Consider the following 27539-nt stretch of genomic DNA (forward strand, 5'->3'; position numbering starts at 1 on the left):
CTTCAGCTCTTTTGTTAGTCCTGCTCTTGCTAGTCTATAACTGAGCTAGATGTTATTTCATGTAGAGACATTTCTGAGAGTGATTGCTTGCTAGGATTATAATACATGAAATTTTCACTAGGCTGGTGGACTGTTGGCTTATATTTGAGTTAGAAATGCTTATAAAGCTAGTAAGTGTTCAAAATTAATAGTTTCTTTCAGGTAGGTTAAATTAAAGTTCAGGTGTTAAATTAAAGTTAATTATTTCTGTTTATTGCTAAATAAAATGAAGATTCCTAGAAAAAATATTGTCTCAAATAACTGACTGCACATTTCTTACTGTCATATGTGGTCTTCATTTTGCTAAAAATTTATTTATTTAGGATTTCTGTTAGCAGTAAGTGAGTTTAGATTTATTTTGTGTTTAATACTACATTAATTTTTGAAGCCATTAAGCATCATTTGCAGATGCCCCTTTTATATCTGGTTATCTACAATAAAAGCAATTGCCCTTTAAATACTTGGACATTTTCCTAACTACTGAATATTAACATGTGATTAGACTAGTCAGAGGTTTCTTTTAGTAAATCAACTAGCTTCAAGACTTCTTGTCTTTCTTTAGTTTTTGAGATGGGATTCATATATTTATTTACTGAGATTCAGTGTTAAGTTCTCTTAAATAAACTCATAGCCATATTACATCCCTCTGTCCCAAGAAAACAGTTTATTAATTTGGCAAATTGCATCCATGTGCTAACAGATGTTCCCAGCTGGTAGCCATTCTCACACATGTGAATAATTTAGGCCCAAACCAGTATCATCTCATGGTTTTTCACATCATTGGTCACAAGAAGAGCTTTTGAGGGATGGCTGCTACAGGAAAAATAGGTCACCAAACATGTGCTATCCCCAGCAGATAATAGTATCTTCTGTGATGGAAAGAAAGCAGGGAATTAGATTAGGCTACTATTCTGAGATTTTGACAGACATGACTAGGCCAACAACTTCATAGGAAGTCCCCTATTGGGTTCATAAGTAAGTTAAAACTGATGTCCTGTATGAACTGAACAAATACTAATACATTGGAATTAAAGAAGCATATTTGGAGTGTATGCTTCAAGTGAATATATGTGAAACTGTGCTGGTTTTAGAAAGCATAATATTTAAATATGTAGCTGCAGTAACAGAGTCGGAAAGCTTGAGTTTTTGAGCTGTATAAGATTTTATTCTTAATCCTGCTGAGTAGTTTAAACTGGTTTTGAAGTGTTACATAGTTTGCTTAGAAGAAAACCTGTCTGGAGAAATGTAGGTATGATAATGAAATCACACTGTAAAACATTTATATGCCTTGATGTTTGGTTTCAAATTTTTTGCTTTTCTGAATGAATCATTTGTCCTCCATAAAATGTTTAAGCTTTTTCTGCACTCATAGTTCAAATGAAAAGGTCTTGAAATGATATTGTAAGACAATGTTTTAGAACTTCTCCTTTTTAGGCATTTAAATACTGCCAAAAGTCCTACTGTTCCTGGACTTAGAAATTATGTAAAATCTGAATTGAGAATGTTGCATGGTTCTTTTTCTCTCTAAATTAAGAGAAAATAATATCTGCTTATACCTAATGCATGTTCTTGGCAAAATTAGTGGTCTTTAATTAAAGTATGCCATTCCGAAGGCTCAAGCATAATTAAGTAAACCGTGGCTTTCTGTAATGTTCCTTTCTCTGATGAATTTCACCCTGAATATTAATGTAGTGAAAGAAGACAGATCAACAGTGCTTATCCTAATGGTGTGGAATTCATAACTCTCTCTTTGGGGCAGTTAACTACTTTGTTGCTTCATTGCTTTTTATATACGTTAGCTTGAACTTGGCCTGTTGTCTCCTTCAGGGCACAGTTTCTATCTAGGGATTTCTTCCAAACTACAATCCAAATTCAATTAATCATTTTCAAGAATAGTTATTAGCAAAATTGTCTGTTTTGGATCAGTTTTCAATACACTTTTTAATTGAATGTGTATCATATCTCATAAACTCAGGATGAGTTATTTCTCAGTTATCCTAAATTATACTTCATGAAGTAGCCTTACATTTTATATTTTAGGCTATTGCTAAACCCAGCTCAGTTTAATCAGCTCCCTTCACCCTAGTATCCTTCCTGCGCATACTAATGGAAAATAAACATTGTGATGTTTGTTTTTAAAAAGCACCTGAAATCAGGTTTTAATTTTGGGTAGTCCAAAATTCTTTTTGCTTAAGAATAGCACATGACTTGCAGAGGCCTTATTTCTCCTTACTTTGTTTTTGGTTTATTTACACTGCATTAACAGAAAGGAAAAAAAGAGCACAGACTATAGTTAAGTATATTACTGAACCATGACAGCCATCACTCTTGAAGGGAAATCACAAACATACATTGCATTTAGGGAAATTGAAAAAGAATATTACATTGCTATTATCCTTGAGTATTGTGGCGTGGGATTTTATATGTATTTATATATATGTGTGTGTGTGTGTACCATCTGCAGTTCAATAACACTAAATATTTAATGAGTTTATGAATAGTAGATAAACATTTAACACAGTTTTGTAAAAATATGCAGGCATTGAACAATTGTTTGTCACTGCCAAAGAAAATGGCCTGATTTAGGGATATGATTATTCCAGTTCAAAATTCAAATAGCTTCTTTGAAATGAGACCTGATACAGGAGAATGGTTGAGTTGGGGAAGGTCTGGTTGTTTAAGGTGAGACTCAGCCTATGGTTCCCCTATTAGTCCTACCACCATGACATTTGCTGTTGTTTGTTGTGTGGCACTGCTAATTGTGTGGCTGTCCAGTTTTCTGCTCAAACTATGGCTGCCTCTCTTCTGACAGACTTTATCTTTGCACATACCTGGTCCTCCCTCTTGATGCCTTTAAAAATAAAGAGAAAATCTGAGATTAGTAATGAATTTATTTAAAGCATTTGCCTAAAGCATTTGCAGCCAGATAGACTTCACAGTTTCCAAATATTAAGTGGATTCAGTGTCAAAAAGCAGAAAACTTGGCAAAACCAGAAATTGTATGTCTTAGTGTTTTAATGGTTTGTAGCTTCAAATAAAATTTCATTAGAATGTCATTCAGCAATCTTCTTATAGAAGGAAAGAAGTAGTATGAAAATAAAGAAACTTCACATATGATCAGTTCCTTTCTTTAGTTTGAGAATTAATAAATTACTAATCCTTCAATAGTCCTTTAGAAATGTTTCTTTAAATACATTTCTATTTTAGGTAAGTATGAGTCACAGAGGGATATGAATTTCAAAACTTGATGAGTCAGTGGCCATTGCAGTGTACAGAACTGGTGTGTGGGGAGTACATTTGCATAAATATGTATCAATACGCATATAATCTATGCTTCAAGTGCCCTCAAAGTATTGTCATATGCCTGTAGGGAAGGACACAAAGAAAAATGCCATACAATTCTCACCATTCACTCTTCAAGAAAAGCTGTTTGCCATAATTTTTTACATTAAATACTGTTCTCCTGTCTTCTGAAAACATCTACTCTGTTTTTTGTCTTAGAAATTAGGTCTGAAGGTTCACTGAGGAAAAAACACACCCTGCAATTCTTTAGTGAAGTGGTTAGTATCCATTCCTCATAAGAAATAGAATGAGGTACTGTCATAAATTCAGGTGATTCACAATAAGTTGTCACATATAAATTATTTTGGTTAATCTTCATCCCTGGAATAGTCTGTCACTTTCTTTACTTACCAAACATTGCTCCAGTTGAGCCATAGCTACAGAGATGTGCCATGCTACTGTTTTGAGTGCTTGGAGAACAATGTCTTGGGGAGGCAGTTTGAGGACCCTGTTGATCACACACAGATCTACTGCTAAGTAACTTTTAAGAATCATCTACCTAAGAACATTTGTAATAGAACATAGAAGTTGGTAGTTAAAATAGTGATTTGTCTTGGTGGTTTTTTTGGTTTTTTGTTTGGTTTTTTTTTTGAGGGCAATACTGTTCTGTGAACATCTGCCTTATTTAATACTTTGAGTGGCTTTCAGCTAGTGCTTTCAATTACTTTAACTCTCTCTGTTGACCTGAGGTCTCTTGACCTCTCAAACATGAAACTTGGGTTTTGTGTTCAAACTGGCTACTCCCTTTGCTTTTATTCATTTCTGTCCTCTCTCTGGAAACATAACAATTGTCTCCTACTAGCTTTTTAATATACACATGATATTTCCAGGACTAAAGCAAAGAACATCCACTTCCTTGTAAGCAAGGCTATGCCTTTAGCACCTCTCATTTAAAGAAATAGAATTATAACATGGATCCCTATGAGACATTTAGCCAGAAATTAATATTCTAGTTTTTTTGTCAGGTTTTTTTTTGTTTGTTTCAGATTTTTGTTTGGTTTGTTCAGGTATCACATTTGCAAATACGCAGTATTGAGTTCATGTTTTTCTTTTTTTCCTATATACTAAGTATCAGATGGCAAGTATGACCTTATATTTCACCTAATTAATATTGGTAATGAGTAGATCTTTGTTTTCATGATTTTTTTTCCTAAGGACTTTTATCTTTTGAGAGACTGTTCGAATTCTTATATAAATATGCATATTTTGCATAAAGTAATAAAACTAATTGCTCTGGTAATTTAACCAAAAGGTAGGAAAAGATATTCTGCTCTAAATTCTTTATTGTTATTAGGATTTTATCACAGTGATTAACAATGAATTAGAAGAGAAGGCTCTGGGGAGACCTCATTACAGACTTTCAATACCTTAAGGGATCTTATAAGAAAGATGGGGACAGATGTTTTAAACCTGTTGCAATAGGACAAAGGGTAATAGTGTTAAACTAAAAGAGTTTAGATTTAGACAAGATACAAGGAAAAAAATTTTTATCATGAGGGTGGTGAGACACTGGCATAGGTTGCTCAGAGAGGTGATAGATGCCCCATCCCTGGAAACATCCAGAGTCAGGTTGGACAAGAGCAACCTAATCTAGTTTATGGTCCTACTCCTGCAGGGGAATTGATCCAGATGACCTCTAATGGTCCCTTCCAACAGCTGTATCCTTATATTATTGTGATATCAAGCCTGCTAGTACATTACATTAAATCACTATACCACTTCAGTAGCATTCAAGACCTTGCCATAAAGTTTTTAAAATCAGAATTTCTTCTAATACTTCTTTTTAAAACCAGGATATGATTTTAAAAGCAATAACAATCGAATTCATTTTTAAAGCATTTAGTATTTTTTGTGGTGTTTCAGCTTTGCATTATAAGTAGTATAATGGACAGTATTGCAAACTGGGTTTTCTGAAAACTCTGATCATCCTTAGATGATAATTTTTTTATATAAGATTCTTAAGATAAATTTTAGTAATTTTTTCAAGTGTGAATAGCAGCTGAAAAATCATGTTTGAAATTTTCTGAGTTGAGAGCATATTTACTGGCGTTTTTAAAACAATCATTATTGTACAGGTTTGACAGCTACATGGTTATAAAACTGTCCTATTTCATTAATAAAATTATTTGTAGTTTTTTCTTTTTTATTCCCAAGTGAAACCAGAATTCACACAAGCTGGAGTGATATTTTTAAATAACGTTACTATGAGGGTCAATTAAGACCAGCACTTAAAATGTGATTCCTCCCCATCATGGAACAGGTTTTGGTCATCAGAAGCAGTAGCATAAAATTTTTGGAAGTGATTCTTCATTCCTGTTAGGAGAAAAACTCAAAAATATAATGTCAAAATAATGACAGAAGGTCACTATTCACAGGACAATGGTCACAACTGAATCAGAATGCACAGTCTATCAAGCATTTTAACTTTGGCATTAATTTTTATTAATGTGAAATATTCTTATTTCCTTCCTTTCTGTTATTTACATGTGTTCATGTATATATAGCTGTGTGTGTGTGGGTGTCTATTTAGCCTTATACACTTATACATTTATAAGAAGCTATGCAAAAAAATATCAAGAAATACAGTTTGGCTCATTGTCATGTCAAATTTCAATGAGCTATTCTTATGAGATCAGTGATTTTTATCTTGTTAAAGAAAGAGAGAAATAGAAATTTTAGGTAAATGAAGATCTTGCCTGGTTTAGGTTTGAATTGGTTATTTGAATGAGCATAATGTGATTGAATTTTGAAAACAATAGATAACAACCTACCGAGTAAATATAAATGACATGATCTGACACAGCATCTATCAGATTTTAACTCGTGTGCGTGAAAGCATTCCTTTGTATGCTGAAGCATCCAATTATTTCAAATCTGAGTTCTGAATCATGACAAGGATGCTACGAAGTCAAAATTATTCAGAACAAACTGAATTAACACATGTAAGTTAAATAAACAAATAAACTCCTCCATTCAGACTGAGGGCAAAAAGTTTTCTGTTTCTTTACCTTACTAGTGAGTGTTTTTCTTTCCATTTACTTAGGGTGAAAATTTGATCTATGCCCAAGAATAATATATATAAATATCATTTTCAGAAAATGAATATATTTAATTTCACATAGCTTGCTATGACAAACTGTACTCAGTGTTTGTAATTAATACAGGAGAGGAAGACAGAGAATCTCCCTCATTTTGTGCATGTTGTCAGCCCTTCAGATTTTTGCTTCCTTTACTGCTGTCATAGATAGTTAACAATAAACACTAACAACTTTTCACTAATATACTGCAGATTCTTAAAATAAATGTACAAAAGGAGCCCATTAACAATAGTTATTTTAGGTAGAGAGCAATAGATTGTGTTAGACTTAGTTTTAGTATCAGCATTTATTTTACAATATTTCCATATAAATCAAACGGTTTATGTATTAGGAACTTTGATGAACACAATTGTAACCTACTGGAGAAAGAAAAAATAGACTTTGTATGAAGAAACTTCACTCAATCTGAGAAAGACTAAAGTATAATGATTTGTTTGAGAAAGGCTTCAGTTTTCACTTTTGTAAAAACCATGCTGTAGCATGCCCTTGATTTTATCATCTCCTTTCTGAAAAATTGTATCACCTGAGCAAATAAATGCATGTTCTTTATTCCACAGTAGCAGCATTGTGAAAAAGAGCCCAGCATAATGCTTTCCTGTTACATTTACTCTATATATGTGTTTCGTCTAAATTTTTAACATTCCTTTTTACTAAACCTACATACATAAACTGTGCTATTAATTTCTAGCTGTTGTTGCCTGCATTTTTCTGCAAAACAGGTTTTATTCTTTTTATTCTCACATATCTGGTCATGCCATTTTCAATGGATTTCTTAAAGACTAATATTTTTCATTTTTATTTTACAGAGTTACATACATGGAAGCAGCCAGGCTCAGTTTGTGGCAGAGTCACATATAATTCTTCTGCTGAGTATCCTTCAACTGGTGATAAATATTAAAAACCAATATGAGGTACAGTGTGCTGTTAAATAAAATTTCTCTGGCAGTGAATATCATTGAACATTTAAGCAGGTATTGTATTTTGGCTTACTTATTATATGTTGAAATAAATATTCATTGTTGTTTGCATTTACTGCCAGGTAACACTGGCATTGCTTTTCACCTGTGTGCACCTTGTTACCTCCTTTGTTAGTCTTGTGCCTAGTTACTATTCTTAATTTTTTTTCTTTTCAGGGTTACCTTTTCAGTGGCAAAACGCAAATCTTTCTGATAATAATTAAAATTTCAATGAAAAAAATGTATTTCTTTTTACTTACAAGAAAGGCATACAGTAATTTACCAAGCATGCATGAAAATGATTTGCCCTCCAATAGTCCTTGGATTTTTTTTCCCCCACCTAATACAAACAGTTTACTTACTACTTCTTGAACCAAATAACTCAATCAGTTTTGCTCTGACATCACCTCCTCACAGAAAGACTTTGAGACCTACTTTTGCTCTTTCAGTCTTAATGAGTCAGAGAAAATTAAGTTGGGTTTTTGGGGTGGGGGTGGGGCTGGGGTTTGGTATTTTTTGTGAAAGTTTTAATAAACTGTAAGAAAGACTTCTATTCTCTCTGGGAATTTTAACCCCTGATTCTTACCATCTTTCTTCATTGAATGAAAAGTCTAATCACCATTAACCATTTTTAAAGTTCAGTAGCTCCATTACAAATACCTTTCTCTAAGGGAAACAAGCAAAGAAAATAATATTTCCAATCTGCAGTAATAGATGGATCCAAGTTTTATGATCATGGCTACTCTTTTATTCTCTTGGAAGTTATGTTGCCTTAGAACCTGCCCTTCCTCTAACTTCCCTGTGTACCTTCATTTTTGGCATTTCCTATCCAAAGACAACACCTTCATTACATTCATTTGCCTGGCATCCATTTTGCTACCTGTGAAACCTTATATGCCTAATAAATAGCCATTATTAATTTAATTTCAAAGTTCTGATCATATTTTGTAGAGCAAATATAATATTTGCAATTGGACTGGAATGCTATTTCCGGTTCTGGATCTCTCATACAGGAATGTTGCAGGCTTAATTGAGGGAGTACAGCAAAGAACCACAAAGATGATTAGGGGATTATCCTGTGAGAAAAGGTAGAGGGAGCTGGAACAGTTTAATTTAGAGAAGACTACCAGGGAGAGCACATGAAGAGGAAGGAGACAGACTTTCTCAGTAGTGCCCTTTGACGGGACAAGAAGCAGTGGACTAAAATTGAAAACCAGGAAAATCAGTCTGAAGATAAAAAGATGCTTCTTACTTGTAAGGGTGCACAGACGTGCAAGCAGGTTACCCAGAGGGGCTACAGAGTTTCCACCTGAAAACTGCCACGTCAAAATTCAGTGATAATTGCTTTAAATGCTGCATTTTTTTAAAAGTACACAGAGACATATGAAAAGTTTCTTGTTTATTAGATAGAGTATGCATTTTACTGGTATCATCTTTATGCTTTCCCTTGTAGAGTTGCAATTTATGATTTCACGGTTTTCTGCTTTTCATGAACTGCCACAATTTAAACAAACCTGTTATCTAAAATAATCCCATTGACTGCTTGAGAATGAGAAAAGTAGACCCCCAAACCAGAAAATATTAAAAATAAAAATTTTATTGATGACATGTTTTCTCTGACTCAGGCATGAAAGTGATATATTTTTGTTGGCAGATACCATCTTTAAACCAGGAAGTTGGCTAGCTAAATTAATGCAGCTGTCTGAAAGAATCCTTTCAGTGATGTTGTTCATTGCCACTTGCAGAAACAATTCTCTAAGGTTTCATTTAATGGCTCAATATGTTGATATGATATTTTGGTCACACACAAATTTTACAATGAAATCTTTCGCACAAAATCTTGACAGAGTTTAACAGTTACTCATGAAAATTACTATTCTTTTATTCTTTCAATATTGCTAGTAATTTTGAGCTGCTCAATTTCTTCTTCATTACTTTTTTATTCAGAAAATGTTGATAGAAAATATGGGATATAGGAAAAAAATATGCCTGATTCATTTTATCCTTTGAAAGATGCATTGAATTTTAAAACAGGATATTACTATTCCAGTAATGTACATCTTTCATTTGGTTGCTTCTTTTTACTTTGTAGTAATAAGCTTGTCACTTCTCACTAGATGTTGAAATGCAATGTCGTATTTCTCTATAAAGTGAATTTTTAATACCTCAGATGAAAAAAATATGAATTCCCTTTGAATTTCTGTATTTTGTTTTAGATAGTGATTCTACCCCATCTGCTAGATGATTTCTGTATACAGATCTGATTTTCCATGCTGTACCTACATAATTAGGACTTGGGTAAGAAGGACATGTGAAGATATCAGATACTCAGTTTAAGTCATTTTATAAGGCAAAATTAAATTCAGTAAAATCTCTACAAAGTTACTGATTACATACCAGGTAGATGTACACGTACAGTGTGCTCGTCAAGGACTGGTAACAGGGTTGAATTTCACTGGCACTAGGGGTGGGCTGACCCTGGCTGGACAGGGGCCTGCCAGAGCTACTCAGTCACTCTTCAGCTGATCAGGGGAGAGAAAATGTAGCAAAATGCTCATGGGTCATGATAAGGACAGGGAGAGACTGAGGGAAATTAATTGAAGTTACTACCAATCAAATCAGAGAAAGGTAATGAGAAATAAAAAAAATCTTAAAACAACTTTCACCCCACCCGTCCCTTCCTCCTAGGCTTAACTTTACTCCTGATTTATCTACCTGGTCTCCCACAGTAGTGATGGAAGTTGTGTCCAGTTATCACAATTGTCTTAGCCTCTCTTTCTTCCTCAGGATGAGGACTCATCACACTCTTCCCTTGCTTCCTTCTATGGAGAAAGTTCTCCATGAACTTCTCCAATGTGATCCTTTCTAGTGGGCTGCAGTTCTTCATGAACTTCATCAACTGCATGTCTTCATGAACATGTAGCAGAGAACAGTGAAAAGACATGGTTGGATATCCAAGAATCATTAAGGTTGGAAAAGACTTGCAAGATGTCATGGTGCTTGTATATTATGCACTTCTGTGACTTCCAGGCTATTACTTTGAGCAGTTTGTGTTATGCTGACAAGATGACACTTACTCAGTTTTGTTCTTTGGCTCCCCTTTCTCTTGTATTGGAAAGTTAACTTCAGGAAATAATTATGGAAATCTTAAAAGCATTGGTTGAAAGGGATCTTGGAAGACTATATACTTCAGTCATCCTGTTAATGAAGGATTATCCCTAACACTGGCGCTTGCTTTCTTGGTCTTGTCTGGTGCAATTTTTTCAAAACTTAAGGATGGAGATCACGTAATCTCCACTTTCATATGTGAAGCTGTTTTTCATGCAGTCTGAACCTTCCAACCTAGAGTTCACGGTGCATTCTGGTATGAATTACAGTCTTGTCTGGCATGAAATTTGGCTTCCCTTTGGATTTTTTTTTGCCAGCCTTATAGAATTGGTGGAAGAGCTTTAGTGAAGGTTTCATTAAAAAATGAAGAGAACACTCTATGGAATAGAAGTATGTGATCCATTATGTTTTAGATTTTTATTGCCTAGAAATAAAACAAAAGGTTGTGCATTTTTTAGTTTGCTTTTATTTATGCCACATTATACAACATTGTTCACCATAAATCAATAGGTTAAAAAAAAATTTAATAAGAAAATATTTTTATCATTATTTCCAGAAAAAAGTAATATGGAATAAGAGTTAGGTATAAATTCAGTTTGAGGCTATATCTGTAAAAATATGCCAGTCTTTTCAGTCTGCTTTCAGCTTTCTTTGAAAATGGCCAATTTTTACATCCTCCCCAGAAACAACAAAACCTTGTTATCATATGCAATTGAGAAGGAAATGTTATGTAATATATATCCTCACATCATCATTATAATCAGTGCTTCAAGCAACTGGGTTCAATTTACACACTTAATACCTTGGAAGGGGTTATAGAATTATTTCAGTATAGAGACTTTCTGTTGAAGTACCAAATTTATCAAAAAGTCATTATATAAATAGAAGTATAACTGCTGTGGAATAAATATGGCAGATGACAAAAAGAAAGCATTTAAATAAGAGCATGGAATAGATTTTTTTAAGTGAATTTTATTATGATAAATTCTATAAAAGCAGTAACATATATGGAGATGTGAACGTGCTAAACATTATGCAGTCTGTAATTCAAGGTTTTGCTTGTGAAGGGTTCGACTATCTGTAAGGATCCTAGGGCTACATAGTTTACACAGGGCAATAACTTAGTTCACAGTCACAATCCTGGTAAGGCAGTCTAATTGTGTGCTAGATACCCAATTCTACCATGCAAAAAGAGCACATTTTCATTTAGCAATGAAGTTTAGCAAGTTCTCTTGTTTAAAGTTTAAAGTTTCTCAAGTTATCATCAGTTTGCAACGAAATGTATTAGTGCAGCAATTACTTTTAAGAACATAGAGAAAAATTGTGCAAAACAAAATTACCGAACAGAATAAATGATTCAGGGACTTTTGAGCCAGTTTGACTATAAAGAATATTATAGATTCTAGCCATCAGTTAATAACTTCTTACTTCCTTTTAATCCTTTTTTTTAGTTAATTGTAGGATAGTATTCTATAGCAATAAATTTTCAGTGTAAAATCATATAGTATGCGGAATTTATTCCTTTAGGATTTTTTTAGCCTATAATTTGCACAGTAAATGTACTGTGTGACTTCATTATATAAGTCATAGGAAGTAGTCTGTTCTCTCTCTTTTTTTCCCTTCTATTTGTAGCTTTATGGAGTTCGCCAAATGTACTTCTCTTTTCTTTTTTCAAGTTGAAAAATTATCTTTTTCCATGCAGAAGATGCTCCACACTTGTGGTGTCTATTCTTGCAACCCTATTCTGACAGAAATTGGGTCATAGATAAGAGGAGTCAGCAGAAATGATCAGGTATTAATAAATTTTTTTTAAATGCTGAGTAATTTGATATTCTTGGAGAGACAAGAAAGAGAAACTAAAGACATGGGTATTGAAGTAGTGTTGCTTGAGTTATTAAGAAGACATAAAGGTGAAAGAGGGATAACTTTGGAATGAAGAGCTGCCATTGCCTAAGAGAAATTACATGCAGTAAACTGCCCAATCAGTATTACTGATTAATTACAGTTGAATACAGATAGTGTATATGGCTGTTATATCCAAAAACGCATTGAAGTGTGCAGTGTTCGGCTGTAAATATTGCTCTGGGTGTCAAGATACAGCAAGAAAGATAAGGAATAATAATGTTGGATAAGCTGTGTTGAATTTAAAAGATTTCTTAAATTCTTTTATTCCTTCTTTTTGTAGACACTACTCAGTATTTCTAATTAATTTTCATCAAGTTTTTATGTAATTCCCTGGAGAAACAAAACTGCTTTGAATATGATATGTCATAGTTTTTTCCCTTTTGTAGTAACAGTGGATCCTTACTTTAAGGAGTAAATTTAAAAGTAAATATTTTCATTATCAAAGGAGTTTCAGTTACTAAGCAAACTATTTATGTATATATTTGTTTTATCTCCTATACAGGAAATAAACCTAAACCATTATTATAGGAATTAGCAGTTATAATTAACCTGGTATGTTTTCTCATTATTACTGTTAAATTTAGCATTGATGCTGATTGAACACATTAACCTAAGTAAAAATGGAAATGTCTTTTCAGTTTCCTAATTTGAATTTCCATGGCAAAGTTTAATGGGACACCTGCATAGGTAGATAGGAGATATTGATTGAAAGGGGAGAATGCTTTTTTTGGTAGCATTAAAATGGCACCTGTTATCAAAGAGATTTCCTGCCGTACAGAGGCAATTTAAAGTAAGTATATTTTGTGCCACTGTGGTATGAGGAAATTTTTCCACAGGAAGAATGTAAATAAATGACTTTATGTATGTCAGAGTCACTGAGCATAAGAATCTGAAAGGGAGGGGGGAAGCTGTCTGATTCCTTCTAAATGTAATGAAGCATAAGGAGACCATAGTTAGAAAAATCAAGATAGCTTTGTTACCTAAGTCTCCTACTGCTTGACCTTAAAGCAATTCATAATATCACCCTTTAGAAAAGTCATTAAATTTACAGTTGAACATTTGTTAACACAACATGGAACATCATTCATAATCTTTCATCAGCTAATTGCAGTACTCTGGAATTGGTGAACGACCTTCACATATGATGTGTGTCCTCTGAATGAATTTACCAACTCTGAATTTCAGTGATTTTCAGCCATTTTCAGTTTCTGATTTAAATTTTCCAATAGAAAAGTAGATCCCTGCAAAGCTAATTTAGCTGTCAGCTGCTCTGGCAATTGGCCCATTTTTATTTGCCTTTCACAAATAGCTGACTACTAATCCACACAACAAGAGGCATTCACTGATTACAGGCTGAAGACATTTTTAAGGGTTTTTTTAGGCTTCAGTTAATTATTTTAATGAATATTTTAATGGTTAAGGAACACATCTGCTTGAATGGCTAAAAGATGTAGAAATCTAGTCCAAAGTTCAATTTTTACCTTTTGGATCCACATATACTTTTTACTAATGGAGTAGGCCTCAAGCGCATGCAGCGAAATAAATTATATTGCCTAGATCCTAGGAATGATGGAGAGTAAAATGACAGCCTGGATTCCCATTGATGATGACTTGTGGTGTGGAAAAGAATATGTGGTATTCTCAAAAAATATTTATAGGGTTTTAGAGAAAGCAAGAGTGATTGTGTCTGTATGCAAGTATCAAATGTGTGCTAACAGATGAGATATACTAGGTCTAGTGTTTGAAATAAAGTGTTTGAAAATAAGGGGGATGTAATATCGTTAGAATAGTGAGAGAAATTTATATAGCCTCATAAATACTTAAAAATAGCTCAAATGAAGTTTGTTTTAGAAAATGTGTCTGCATTTAAAAGTTAAATTAAACTGTTAAGAAATCCCCTAATTTATTTGTTTCTCTGGTATGCTTAACATTAAAGAAAGTAAAGTACTGTTATGCATCTACCTGTTCTAGAGGTGTTTATACTTTTGTGATTTGAATATTTCTTTAAAATATATATTTTAAAATTCAGAGAAACTGATTACAAAACATAAGCAAAGCTAAAAAAATGTTACTATCGGGCAAACCACAGTATAGACATTTGGAAGATGGACAGGACTAAACCTGAAATGTCATTAGATGTAATCTATACAACCAAAAAGGTAATAAATAATAAATGTAAAATTAATTTCCTTAGTGTTAGTTTTAGCTGATCCTAAATGTGAATAATTAGGATGTAAATCAGGCTGAAAAACTCTGAATGTTTGATTAGTGATTTAACACACACTTAATCAGGAATCTCTATGCTCCATTTTGCAGCTGAATTAAAACAGATTCCCGAGTCTTTTTCTTCTTCTGATGCTTTTATATGGCCTTTCCATTCTGAGCTGTGTAAAAGCACCACAAGAGCAATGATTCCATCAGATTGTCTGTGGATTAGAGAGACAGATTCATAAATTGAAATGGAAACCAATGAAATTAATAATAAACTTTTTCACTATAGGAAATTCTATATTGGTGTGAACTCTATTCTCTGACTCTGTTAAAATTATTAAAAAGCATCAAAAAGGAAAATAGTATAGTGTAGTTGGCACTTCAGTGGTAGAAATGCAAACTTTGAGCTACTTCACTGTTGTGACATGCATATTTCAAGGAGTTGAGTAGAATTAATTGAGTGCCAAGACTTGTGTGATACTTCCTAAAATTACTGAAAAACTATTCAGTTAAGATGAAGCCAGAGGGTTTTAAACAGAAAGTATGTTCAGGGTTGTTGTTAGTATTATTACAACTGGATTCCTGGCCATATAAAAATACCTAAATACAGCTTGATTGTGTGTTCATCCATAAATCCATATTCAGATAAATAATTTTCAGAGTGTTCTCCACTTTTTCAACTTCTGATTTAGAAATCATCCTTTTTCAGTGAGATTAAATATACAGGAGTTGTCATCTTAAACATAGAAGTTTAAGTCTCAGTAGGAAAAGGTTAAAATAAATATCTCTATCAGCATAATATGCCCTCTTGTAAGAGACCAGCAAAGCATTTCTCAATTTCTCATGTTCAAATCATCACCCTCTGGCAAAAAAAAAACCCAAACCAACCAAAAAATAAAATCAAAAAAGAAAAAAAATAAAAAGGGAAAAAAAAAAAAAAAGAGAGAAGATGACACCTCCATAGATCTTTCTGTTGATCATATTACTCCTTAAAAAAAAGTATGTGCTTTTATTTGTTCCATGTCTGACAAATTGAACTAGCAATTTTTAAAGATTGCATGATAATCTATCCCCATTTTAGGTAACAGTAAACTGAGCACAGACTCAAGTGGGTGAATATTTTGTTCTCTAGTTTTTCTTCCTCATGCATTATTAAGCAACTGCGTGATCTGCATTTTAAAGGTAGTTGTTTCTTTATGTTTGTAATGCTAATGACAGATTTTGCACCCTTGGCAGAAAAACAACTGAATATTAATGAGACCACCAAACTTTTTTCACAAAAGTAACCAAATGTTAGTCAAGCTATTTTCTCTCCTTCTTTCATTCCTCACTTACTACTAATTAGGAATAAATTTGTGACATAAAGATATGAATTGTGTATTACATTAATAAATTTTGGAATGGTCAGATTTTGTTTCTTTTGGGCATTCTGTGATTAAATTTTCTCTTTAAGTATGCTAATTATAAGTATCCCAAATGTACATGCAATTAGTTTCATTTTGTAGGCTATCTATAATTTTAGGTTTTATTGATCCAATATTTTTTGTTCTGTATTGTTTTGGATTTGGGGTCTGTTTTTTTCCCTATTTTTGGTCATACGTCTTGATTTTTTTCAGGGCTGAATATTTTATTCTGTTACTACTGATCATTTTCTGTATAAGCTTATAAATTTTTATTATTAATATATTTTTTATTCTGCTTTAAAACTGTTGTTATTACTATATCAAAATTCAAAACCTTTTCAAAAGCCCTATATAAATAATATGTTTTCATTTTTTATGAAAACATGTATCAGGTGAGAAAAGGAAAAGCGGAAGTTTCATATTTAAAAGTGTTATAATTTGAAAAGGTATATAACAGGATTTACACAAAAAAATTCAATAGAAGAAGAAATTTATCAGAAAACATTTTCTTTCCATGGCTTATATGAGTGCCACATTCCTCTCATCTTTTCAAAATAGTTTCATACTGCATAGTGAGGCAGCTAAAGAGGAATTGGAAAATAATGCATCATTTTTTACAGATAAAAAACTGTTCAAGTAACCCACTTGCTAAAATTTTATTAGAGAATTGCAATACTGTAAAAGATTATTTTCAGAGCTGGGACTGTTGCTTTATGTTGTATAATATCAAGACATTGTAAAGGCATAACATAGAATGTTAGAAATGAGTGAAAAATAGTGAAACAAGCTATATGTTCTGTGGTAAAAAGCTAATTATTGTATCAAAATGACAACTCAGGTTGAATTTTTATTTTAGCAACAGGGACCTGAGGCAAGTACCATGCAGTGTTACAGTGCAGATATGAAGCTGATATCATTGAAGGTAAAAGGCAGCCAATGAGGCTGAAAGCTCAGCAATGTTGATTAAAGTTGGAAACAACTACTGAGGCGAAAATAGTGGTAGTGTGAGGGAAGCTTCAGGGGTAATGATGTGAAGCTCCAAAAGAGAGGGGGGGGGGAGAAACCCCCAGCACAATTCATGTGGTTGCAGACCTATAATTCTCAGTTGCAGAGCAGACAACTTACTTTTGTGAGGTTGTTGTTCCTGATGGTAAGAAAAGTGAATTAAACTCATGGTCTGCTAAGAAAATAAGAACTGTGTTACAGAAGGAATGTCTCCCAAATGGCTTTCTAGTGTGTGGTTGGTTGGTTTGTTTCTCAAAAGCAGCCAGGTAAGAGAAATAGCTAAGAAACACATTATGTACCGATACTGCATGAGATAATCAAGAAAAAAAAAACCAAAACAACAAAACAAAAAACATTTACAAGGCATTTCACAACCTTTGCAAAAAGCAGTACTTTCCCAAGAAGACCTGGTGAGTTACCTTTACATCTTGGGACTGTGGGGTTTTTTCCTGTGACTGTTAAACTCATGAGAAAAGCAGTACTATAAGTCTAAGTTAGGAATTGGTAAAATAAAGTTATTAGGTAATGCTACCTTAGGGGTTTTTTTGAATAGGGTAGAAATACATATGGAAATTTTTTTTCTCAGCCCTTTTTGTGACAACTGCCTCAGTTAATTTATGTTTTTGTAACATTGAAAATTGAATTGAATTATTCTCTTTACATTCTCCCCAATTCATTTTCCCTGCTGGGAGCAGAGCAGTAGAACAGGAGATTCCCAGTCTCATATGCTCGTGAATCTGAATCTTAACAAATGAAACTTTTAGAAAGCAATTTTTGTATCATGGATTCCAAGTTAAATTTTTTTCACAATATTTTGCCTTTTTTTTTTTTTTTTTTTTTTTTAGTGTTTTTTCAAGTGCAGTCATAAGCTTTTGGAAGACTTGAACATAACCAATTATTCATAGAGTGGCTCTATATCTTACAGCTTGTACATGTGTGAGGAATTTAATTTGAGCTACTAGCATGATTTTAATTGTGGCTTAATTTAGGACTGTAGGTAGATGTCTGCATCAGAGAGTTGATGTTAAAAATTATATCTCCTTCATGTTGCCTGTTTGCCTCTGCCATCTTTCACCATTGATGTTTACTTTTTAAAATCTTTTTATTCTTCCTTTGACTTTTCTCAGTTTTCTCAGTGTTTATAAAATTTGGAAGTTAAACCTGAATCAGGCTGCTCATCTCTTAGGAAGTGTGATTGTGTTAGCACTGACAGCTCTAAATCCTTTTGCTCAAGTTCAGCTTAATTAAAATTTTACATTGAAAATTTCAGATGTCTTTGAATATTTTGGTCTTATTTTGAACATTCCTTAGATGCAAAATACTAATATATTAAAATTAGTGCAAGTGTAATGTTACAATATGCAGATATTACTGATGAATCTAGCACATTTGAAGTATCTTCTTGAATAGTGTGCATAAATAATAACATCTTATTCTTGAAGTCTGTAGTCATCATGCCCTGGGTTAAGTAATGTTGAAAACTACATGATTTGACCATCTATAAAAAGGTGTTGAAGTTCGTGTTTATTATTATTGTAACTTACTGTTCTCATGATTCACCCCTTTAGAGTAGCATTCAGGCTTGCCTCTGCTTCAGAACAGATGTTATGCACAGTAGTAACTGTTCCTTTTTGTTCATATGGTTTGAAATAAACAATTAGGAGAATGGCTTAAAAGCTTGCTAGATTAGTGAAATTGTTTTATCGTTATGTACTTGTTCACATTTGTAACACTTATAATGAGACAACAAAACACTGAAAGTGACTGAGGACTTTGCCTCTGAGATGTTTCTCTGCTAAACTGTTAAGCAATATGACACTAAAGAGGGAGTTAATGTCTTATATAAATGCAGAGGAAGATAAACCAGTCCAGCTGCTTCAGTTTGTGTCAAATAACCGGTGAATTGTGTGCAATTGCAGTGAATGATTTCTGGATCTTACAGGTTTTGTTTTTAAAAATCTTTTGCTACCAATATACAGAATATTTTAAAATATTTGGGAATGGCTATTTCCATAACTGTCCAAAATTTGTGTCCTATTTGATGACTTGTCCTTTAAAGCTTCTTGAACCTTCTTTCATTTTTTTTAAATCCAGAATGCACAAAGAAAGATTCTATGCCTTTTTGCCACAGGTGTGTCGGCACAGTACAGATTGTGATATGTAGTTTTTAAGTAATAAGTACCTTATTTCATTTTATGAACCTGAAAGCTGTAGTTCATAGATGTGCCTTTGTGACTTTCTGAGGTATCCACACATCTGCTGCTTTCCTTGACAATGGTGATTCAGATGCTGCTATCACCATGGGAATGGTACTCTTGAATGAAGCTGCTACCTCCAAAGGTGATGTTGGAAAAAGGAGAAGTAAGTTGTACTTTATAGCTAAGGAAATGCTTAGACAATTAGAAGACACTTGTCAAAGTACAAGTGAATATCTGATTAAGTTTTCAGATGGTCTCTAACTTAAACCAATGTTTACCTTTAGTTGTTTGGAAAAGAGGAGAGCATAAAAATTCTGTCAATAAAACTGCATTCACATGAAGTAGAAACAGTAAAAAATACTTTAAGCATTCTCAGCCAAGGTACAGCTTGACGCTACATTGTATAAATGCTTTTTGGCTCTTGAATTATGTCAGAAGTCAGTGATTTCAAAGAACAAGAGTTTAAAACATTGTTTTAAGATTATTCCATCCAAAAGTGTGTGAAAATTATTTTATTTGGTACTCTTGCCAGTATCATGTCTCCAGAGGAAGGTGGAAACTCAGCAGTAGTTCTGTAATACAGAACATATGTAATCTGTAATGTCTAAAGGTATTTAGCTTGAAGTGCAATTTTTAATGTTTTTCTGATTTTTTTTGTTACTCAAGAGTATTTGTGAGATTTTTTTGTCAATGAATCACATAAACACACAATATGAAAGTATTTCATCCAGAATCAAACTTCCTCATTGTTATGTCAAACAAGGTTTTACTGAGTATGACATAGGTTGAAACAAAGATGCCCATCTGCCTTTGCATCTTTTATATCCCCTAACTTATTTTTCTCATATAAGCCACTGAAGGTCTTTGAAACGTACCAGATTTCCTACACTGCCTCCTCTTTCTTTTGAGGTCAGTTCTTTAGCTTCCTTGTAACACACAGTATTGCAGATTGAGCTGGTCAACTATTTTCTTTAATAGCATTCTAGAACTCTTCATAATAGGTGGTTGCAAGGCCAAAGAAATCTCTAATCTATAGTGATTTGAGGATCTCCTTCAGCAAGCTGTAGATCTGTCATTAATTCTGAATATCTTCTACAATAACTAGCTTTAACAATGGTATCAAAGTGATGCCTTAGGTTTTAGCTTTTATATTTTTCAGATTTTGTGCTGCTTTAGTGTATAGTTCTGAGCTTCATATTAAGGGATGGTAAGATCTCTTCACAGAGTAGGTAGACAAAACAATTCCTTTTCTAGCCTGGGACCAAGAACAACCAATCCAAATTTTAGGTCCAAGAGCATAAACAATGGTGAGATGAAGAGAGAAAAACAATAAGGATGGGACTTAAAACCTAAAGCTATAATTGGACAATTAACTCCAATATGCGAATGGACCAGGATTTATAAAAGTGAGAGACCCTGTGAATGGTAGTCCATTTTGTGACCATTTTGTGTTCATCTTGGGTGTAGCCCTGGCTGGGCTCTTGTACTGCCCAAGTTGTATCCATTGAGGCCTTCTAATAAATACCAACTTTATTCTTTGGCTCTGTCTAGCTTCTGTTCTAGGTCAGCCTTCACAAGGTATCAAAAGGATACAGTGAACTAACTTTAATTGGAATATTATCATAGATCTGGGCCTGTGAACACAGACACAGTGAAATATCAGTGGACTGCAGTAAAAATTCAGGCTCTTTGTTCTTTGTGGCCATTATGTGAATGCTGTCTGTGTATCTGCCTTGCACCGTTCATGCTTCCAATTTATTCATCCATGCTTGGAAATCATATTTGTGAGTGGTGATTTCTTTATAATGAAGTATGTTTATTAGGATTGTACCTGGCTAGCTTTCTCAAAATAACTGTAGAAATTTTATATTCCAGTTGACATGTGTCACTTTCCACATGGTCAGTTTTAATGAAAAAATGCATCATTGTCAATTTCCTTAGCTTCATGTTTTCTCATCCTTCACTCAAAGGCAGCACACTTTTGAAGCATGAATATTGCAATTAAATAGCAAAGAGTTGGCTAAAGTAGGAATAGTATAAGAAGAAGAGTTTTTAAAATCAAAGTAGCTCACTGGAATCAAAGTGTTATCTAATGTAGATGAGCTGCATATCAGTTTGTAACATGTCCCCCTTTTTAAAAAATTTATTTACTTGCAATAGAGTGGGCTATTACAATCAAGAAGGTTTTATGCTATTATTCCACAGGATGACAACAGATGTTCAAAATTTTGTTTGCTAATTTAAGCATTTATTTTGTTAGTTAATTTTTTGCCTGAAAAGATGCAAAGCACTTTCACCTGGATGGTGTCAGAAGATCTGCATCATTGTTTTTACCTTCAAAGCCTGAAGATTTATATTGCTACTGAGCTAAGAGTAAAAAGTGATTTAGCTGCCAGCCTTGGAACTTAGAACAGTGAAATTTTTAACCATTAGTAACTAGATAAAGTAGTTACTAAGCTGCCTTTACTGCTACTTCAGACATAGATGGTTGGCTAGAAACAACATGATTCCATTAGTCAAAGGAACTTGACTAAATTGCTTTTCTAAATGTATTTTTTTTTTTTTCAAAAAGAACAAGCAAATACCTGAAATGACATTATTTGATATATATAATTTAATGGATTATTAAATCCATTATCAGCAGTAAGATGTTTGCATCCACATACATTTGACTTTTAAATTTCTGCTTTTTTCTTGAAAATACATTTACCCTGACAGGTTATTTTTTCCTAATAACCATAAATGTTATTTCCATATCTGTTTGAAATCCTGTCAGAAGATAGTGGGCTTCAGTAGTCAAGGCAGTAACATTTTGTATTTAACTGTGCCAAAATTCTCTGTAAATGATTGATGTAAATAATATTCTTTGTGGAGATTGCAGTTTTAAATCTTTTATGTGCAAATAAACAAAGTTGTTTTCTTTCCAGTAATATGTCTGGTAGGCCTTGGTCTTGTGGTCTTTTTCTTCAGCTTCCTGCTGTCGATATTTCGCTCCAAATACCATGGCTACCCATACAGGTAATCTGTCCTTAAATTCTCATCCTATGGACTGTAATAGCTTTGTAGAAGTTTAAGAATTGCTTTCAGCTAAACAATCTTTAATCTTTACCACTGAAGTCAATGGAAGGTGGTAAAAACAGAAGAATGGTGATTAATTTAAGCAAACCAAAAAGGGCTGGAATGCAGCTGTTGAAGCAGACCAGTTAAAAGGGTTTGAGCACAGATGCATGACATACACAGTGCCCTCTGAAAAATGCAAAAGGAAAACATGCTTTAGTTTGTAAGGCTCTATTAGGTATTTATTTTTGTATAACTAAGATGTACAAAAGACAGGGCACAAAACAAATAAGCACCATACAGTGCTAAGATTTGACTTCACTAAATATACCCTTTTCTTTTGTCAGCCACACCATGGAGGAGAGAAAGGATTATAGTTTTTCTAAATTATACATACACGTGTCAGTTAAACAATTGCAATTTTTCTGACAGGTGAAAAAGTAGATTTCTCTGATTAGGCCACATGATTAATACAGCTAGTACTAATACAAAACATCCAGTTTTGTATTCTTTGTTATATGCCACTAAAAAGGATTCAGCCTTGCAAATCCAACTTAGATGTAACATTTCAGCTATAATATGAAATTTTTTCTACTAGTTTTTGCTCTAAGACTTCAGAACTATTTTCATTTTTACAGAGCTTGGTCTCTTTATGCTGTTTAATTGACATTAGGTTACTTCAGATTAGTTTTATTATTTAATAACACAATACTGAAGACAAGGAAACTCTTGCTGCTTTTTAGTAATTTCTGCTGAGCAAAGAGGTCTGGAAAGGGCCCAGTAGCATCATACTGCCATTTGGGATTGAATGTCCTGCTTCTCAGCATCCTCTCTGGAGATTACTTCCAGCTTGAATGATTTGAGGTGAAAGGCAGGATCCAGTTTTATTAACTGTGAGCTTTTCTTACCTTCCATTAACTCCTTAAGTCTTAAACATTAAAGAAGCAGGACTTACGAGCTTTATCTGCAGCTGAAAGCTCACTTGAGGAGCATTTCCAAAGAATGGCAACCCATGGTGTAAGCTCCCTTCCATCTCCTCATAACAAGTTTATTAAATGGAGAAGGCAGTGGTGGTGGCGTGTTCCTTGCCCTGAAATTTATCAGTTACTAAAGAGAACCTGACAGTTGTACTAGTTTCATTTTTAGTTCATCTTAGGAATCTTCATATCATCATCTATTAATTATCATGCTTATATATCTGTGCCAAACCTTGCATTGCTTTTGTGAATGTTTGCAATGGGGGTTTTTGGTCTGATACCTAGAATGTCTGGTGCTGAACAGCATTGTGAGCTTTAGTATGCTCTGTGTGTTTGCCTGCCAACATGATACCATTGGTGTTAGTGCAAACTGAATCACCTAGTATATCTTGTAGTATAAGGCATTATAAGCTTTGGGAATCTTAATTTAAATAATGTAGGGCTTTTTCCCTCTTTTCTTGCTAATCTGTTTGCTGTAAATACTATGTGGAATGGATTTTTAAATTTTATTCTCCCCACAATTAATCTAGAATTTATTGAAATATCAGATATTTTTTAATGGGAGTGTCTAGCAGAACATTCCCCTAGATTCTGTGTAGATTCTATGTAGATTTCATACTTCTCTTTTATTATCCAAGCTAAGCATAAAGGACAGCAAGATTTGGGTTTAGGGGGCAGAATTCTATTAAGAGGTTAATTTTTAAAAATGTGGTTTGATAGGTGATGCATATCAAAAGTAAGCATACCTGTTACTATGCTAAAGCTGGTTAAAAATGAAATAAATCCAGGACAATGAAAAAAGATAATTCATCACAATCCTGATAAAATAAAGTCATGCCACATCATGTTGTTACTGTGAAGAAATTAATAGATCCATAAACCAGATTCTGTCTTAAGGAGCTAAGTAGACTTAATACCACAACTTACAAATCAAGTAAATTCATAAAGAGATGAACAGTGTGCATTCCTAAATACATAGGAAATATTTAATAGCTAGCTAAGTGTTATGTGATTTTGTTGGAGTTTTTTAATAATGTTACTTCTTCTGCACGATTAAGCAAGGTCTTTTGGGCTTAGTTGGTCTGTCCTAGGTGGTTCCAAGTTTTCATGGTAATAAATTAATCATTTAATCTTAAATCCTCACTCAATGCAGAATTGTTGGAAACCATCACTGGAGTTGATCTTTTTGCTCTGCTATTACCAAATTTAATTGACTAGTTTCACAAATGTGTAATTTGCTTAGTGGGTCCTTTGCAGTGTTAAATCTTTCATGTTTCTGTTGTTCTCTTGGGTAGCTCTGACCCAGTTTTGTGGTATTTTAAATAAACATACTGTTGATTCTTTGACACTTAGTGGTCTTAATGTGTCATCTTCTTCACAATCCTGTAGCATTTTTTGGAGAAACTTCTTTGTTTTTTGTTGATAGTTCTTACAGATTCTAATGAACATGCAAAACACTAAGGCAGACCAAGTATATAAACTCTGTTATTTTCTCTTTCCCCTTTTAATTTAGTATCCTGCATTTTAACTTGTCATATATGCTAAAATGCATTAATCTTTGTCTGAATTCCTTAAGATGTTCCACTTCCACGCCTCATCAATTGATCCCAGTGCAGATATATCTTAAGATGTGAAATATGTCTATCCTTTTCCTTTCACTGGTTGTAGATTTCACCTTGAAACTATCAGTCTTTATGTGATGAATTGTCCTCAGGCTAGTAAAACTTTGCCTTTAACAATACTAACAACAATGAATACTAATGATCTGTCAGGAAAAAAGTGACATTATGTTGGCCTGCCTAAAGCAACAGTTAAAGAAAACTGAAATTGCTTTAATGCTATATGCATGACCTCAAGCATCAACTTCACTATCCTACTTAAAAAAATTCAAATGTCCAAAATTGTTTCCTTTCTCTGGCATTGAAAAACCGAGTCAGTCCTTTGTAAAACATCATGCAATGGTAAGTAAACAGTAACACAACCTGCTGTGCATCCTCTTTCTGCAGTGACCTCCATGTAGCGAAGACAAATCAAAACAGAGGTGGAAAAACATAAACTGGAGAAACACCATTATTTCTTTTTCTAATGGGGTCTATAAGGTGCTCTTTAGAGAGCATGTATATAGGAAGCGAAAGTAATTTTGACAGACTCCTTTCAATCCACTTCAGACATTTCCAATTCTGATTTGATTCTTTCTTTCACAGGATTTTCTTCTTGAAGGCTAGGGTTGGGCAAAAAATTGTTTAATTAATATGCTGGTAAAATACTCTTACACAGTATGGCATTGAAATGGGAACAGTAATGCAAAGTGGGGGTCATCATGAAGGTTACTCACTAAGCAAACCCAGTCATGATGGATGAGCTCACATGCAGCAAATCTCTCTGCTATAGCCATTTTTGCCATGGCAGGACTTCTTCATGGCTGTATTAATCTACCTTTTTTATGGGAACGAGATTAAATTTTTCATTTTGCTAAAACTTTCACTTTAATTGATATCATTGACTAATGAAAGATTATGTAATAATTTTATTTTATACCGTTGAGCATTTTCTCTTTATAATTCTTTCTGGATAAGACAAGTGTGTTGATATATCTTAGACAATGTTTTTAGCAAGTCTTTTCACCCTAGTATTTAAAGTGAATAAATGACATGTTAGATATCAGATACTCAGTGACCTAGCAATAAAATGCCATTATATCAACACAGAATTTTATCTGTCAACTCATACATATAGGAGTGGCACAGAGACTATTCTTCACTGTAAGTCAAAACCATGAGCTCTAAGTTGACTTTGCAAGTCAGGAAAGAGCTTGGCTCTCTGGAAACAACACCTTAGGCAGTTTCACCCCAAAAAGTATACAGAATAGGAAAAAGAATGACAGCAGTACTAAGAACATAAGCACAATATTGTGTTATTGGGAATTTTAGGCATGTAAATATTTGTTTCATTGCTTCAAGAGGACACAGAGAAAAGTTTTATCCACGCTTTACAGATATAAAAAAAAATTATTGTTTTTTTCTTTTTTTAGCTTTGGCTGCAACTTAACTGCTCTAGATTGTTTTTTCAGCTTTGTTTTCTGAAAGAAACTTCTAGCACAGCTTCAATACTCACAACACTTTAAATTGTTCTTTCAAGCCTACATTTTATCATTTGCTGTTTTAATCTCAATTTAAATGAAATAAACACCTGAAAATTCTACATTTTCATAATTTTTTGTTAAGTAACTTTTGAATTTTTTAGAACTTGACTGGCAGTTGAATGTTTCATTATCCAATTATCCTTCATAGCCATTATATTTCAGTATTATTTACAAGATTAATGTGATTTTTTTTTAATTAAAACATAAAAAATAATCAGCCTTCTGAACTATGTATTGATGGAAGAAAAATTCATATTCTTTTTTGGCTAGCAGAGAAAAGGAACTAAGCTGTGCAAAGTGTAATAGATAAGAGATATCTTATTTTCATCAAAACCCCATAAATGTTAACTCAGACATAAAGTATTCATTTATTGCTTGGGGAAGGACAGTCAATGCAACAGGACACAAAAATTGCAAGATGCTCCATAGCTTGAAAAATCCTCACATTCACTGTATACACATCTACCCGTGCTGTAGTTAAATTAGTTTCAGTAAAGAAATCCTGTATAATATTGAAATTGAAATTAAATGCAAGTAAATAGAATCATTATTTCTTTGAAATATACTAGAAAAATATTAATACACATAACAAATTATATTTAAAGGCATATGAAATTAAATTTATTCATAAACATGAGCATACTACTAGCAGCTTTTTAGATATTCCATGCACAATTAAATTTATTTACCTTAAGTTTATGAATTGGTAAACCTACTTCTGATAAATACCAGGATTCACAATTTGATCTATAGTACCCAGCAAAATTGGCTACTTTCTTTAAAACAGCAAGAATCAGGATTACTTTAAAAGACAGAAAAACAATAATATACAGATGTCAAAACAAAGCTTTTGCATTTAATATTTTCTATACTACTACTATTAATGTGGCTAAACAGTATATTGTTCAAGAAAGAAGCTGCCTGTGGAAATGCAACACAGCAGTCTCCCTCTGTTCATCTAAACATTGCTGAATTCATGAAAAGCCACAAATCTCCATATTCTTCTCTAAGGGAAGTGTCAACATCAGTACTGATTTCTAATCCTTTAAAAAATGGGAGATCTGAATTCGAGATGTGTGGACCCAACTGCTGTATTTG

The 27539-nt window shown here is 33.3% G+C and overlaps 1 protein-coding gene across 2 annotated transcripts in view; it reads left to right on the plus strand.

Annotated features, from left to right (window-relative positions):
• The window catches only part of TUSC3 (tumor suppressor candidate 3), a 117087-nt gene that overhangs the window by 88075 nt on the left and 1473 nt on the right, over window positions 1–27539 (plus strand). The window contains exons 7-9 of one of the 2 annotated variants that reach the window (XM_021534976.1): window positions 7286–7349; window positions 19354–19428; window positions 22193–22283. In XM_021534976.1, the coding sequence (XP_021390651.1) occupies window positions 7286–7349; window positions 19354–19428; window positions 22193–22283 (230 nt within the window). The remainder of the gene's footprint in view (window positions 1–7285; window positions 7350–19353; window positions 19429–22192; window positions 22284–27539) is intronic. The other variant, XM_021535059.1, reaches the window with a different exon arrangement.

This window comes from Lonchura striata, chromosome 4, assembly GCF_046129695.1.
Source record: "Lonchura striata isolate bLonStr1 chromosome 4, bLonStr1.mat, whole genome shotgun sequence".
Lineage (NCBI taxonomy): Eukaryota > Metazoa > Chordata > Aves > Passeriformes > Estrildidae > Lonchura > Lonchura striata.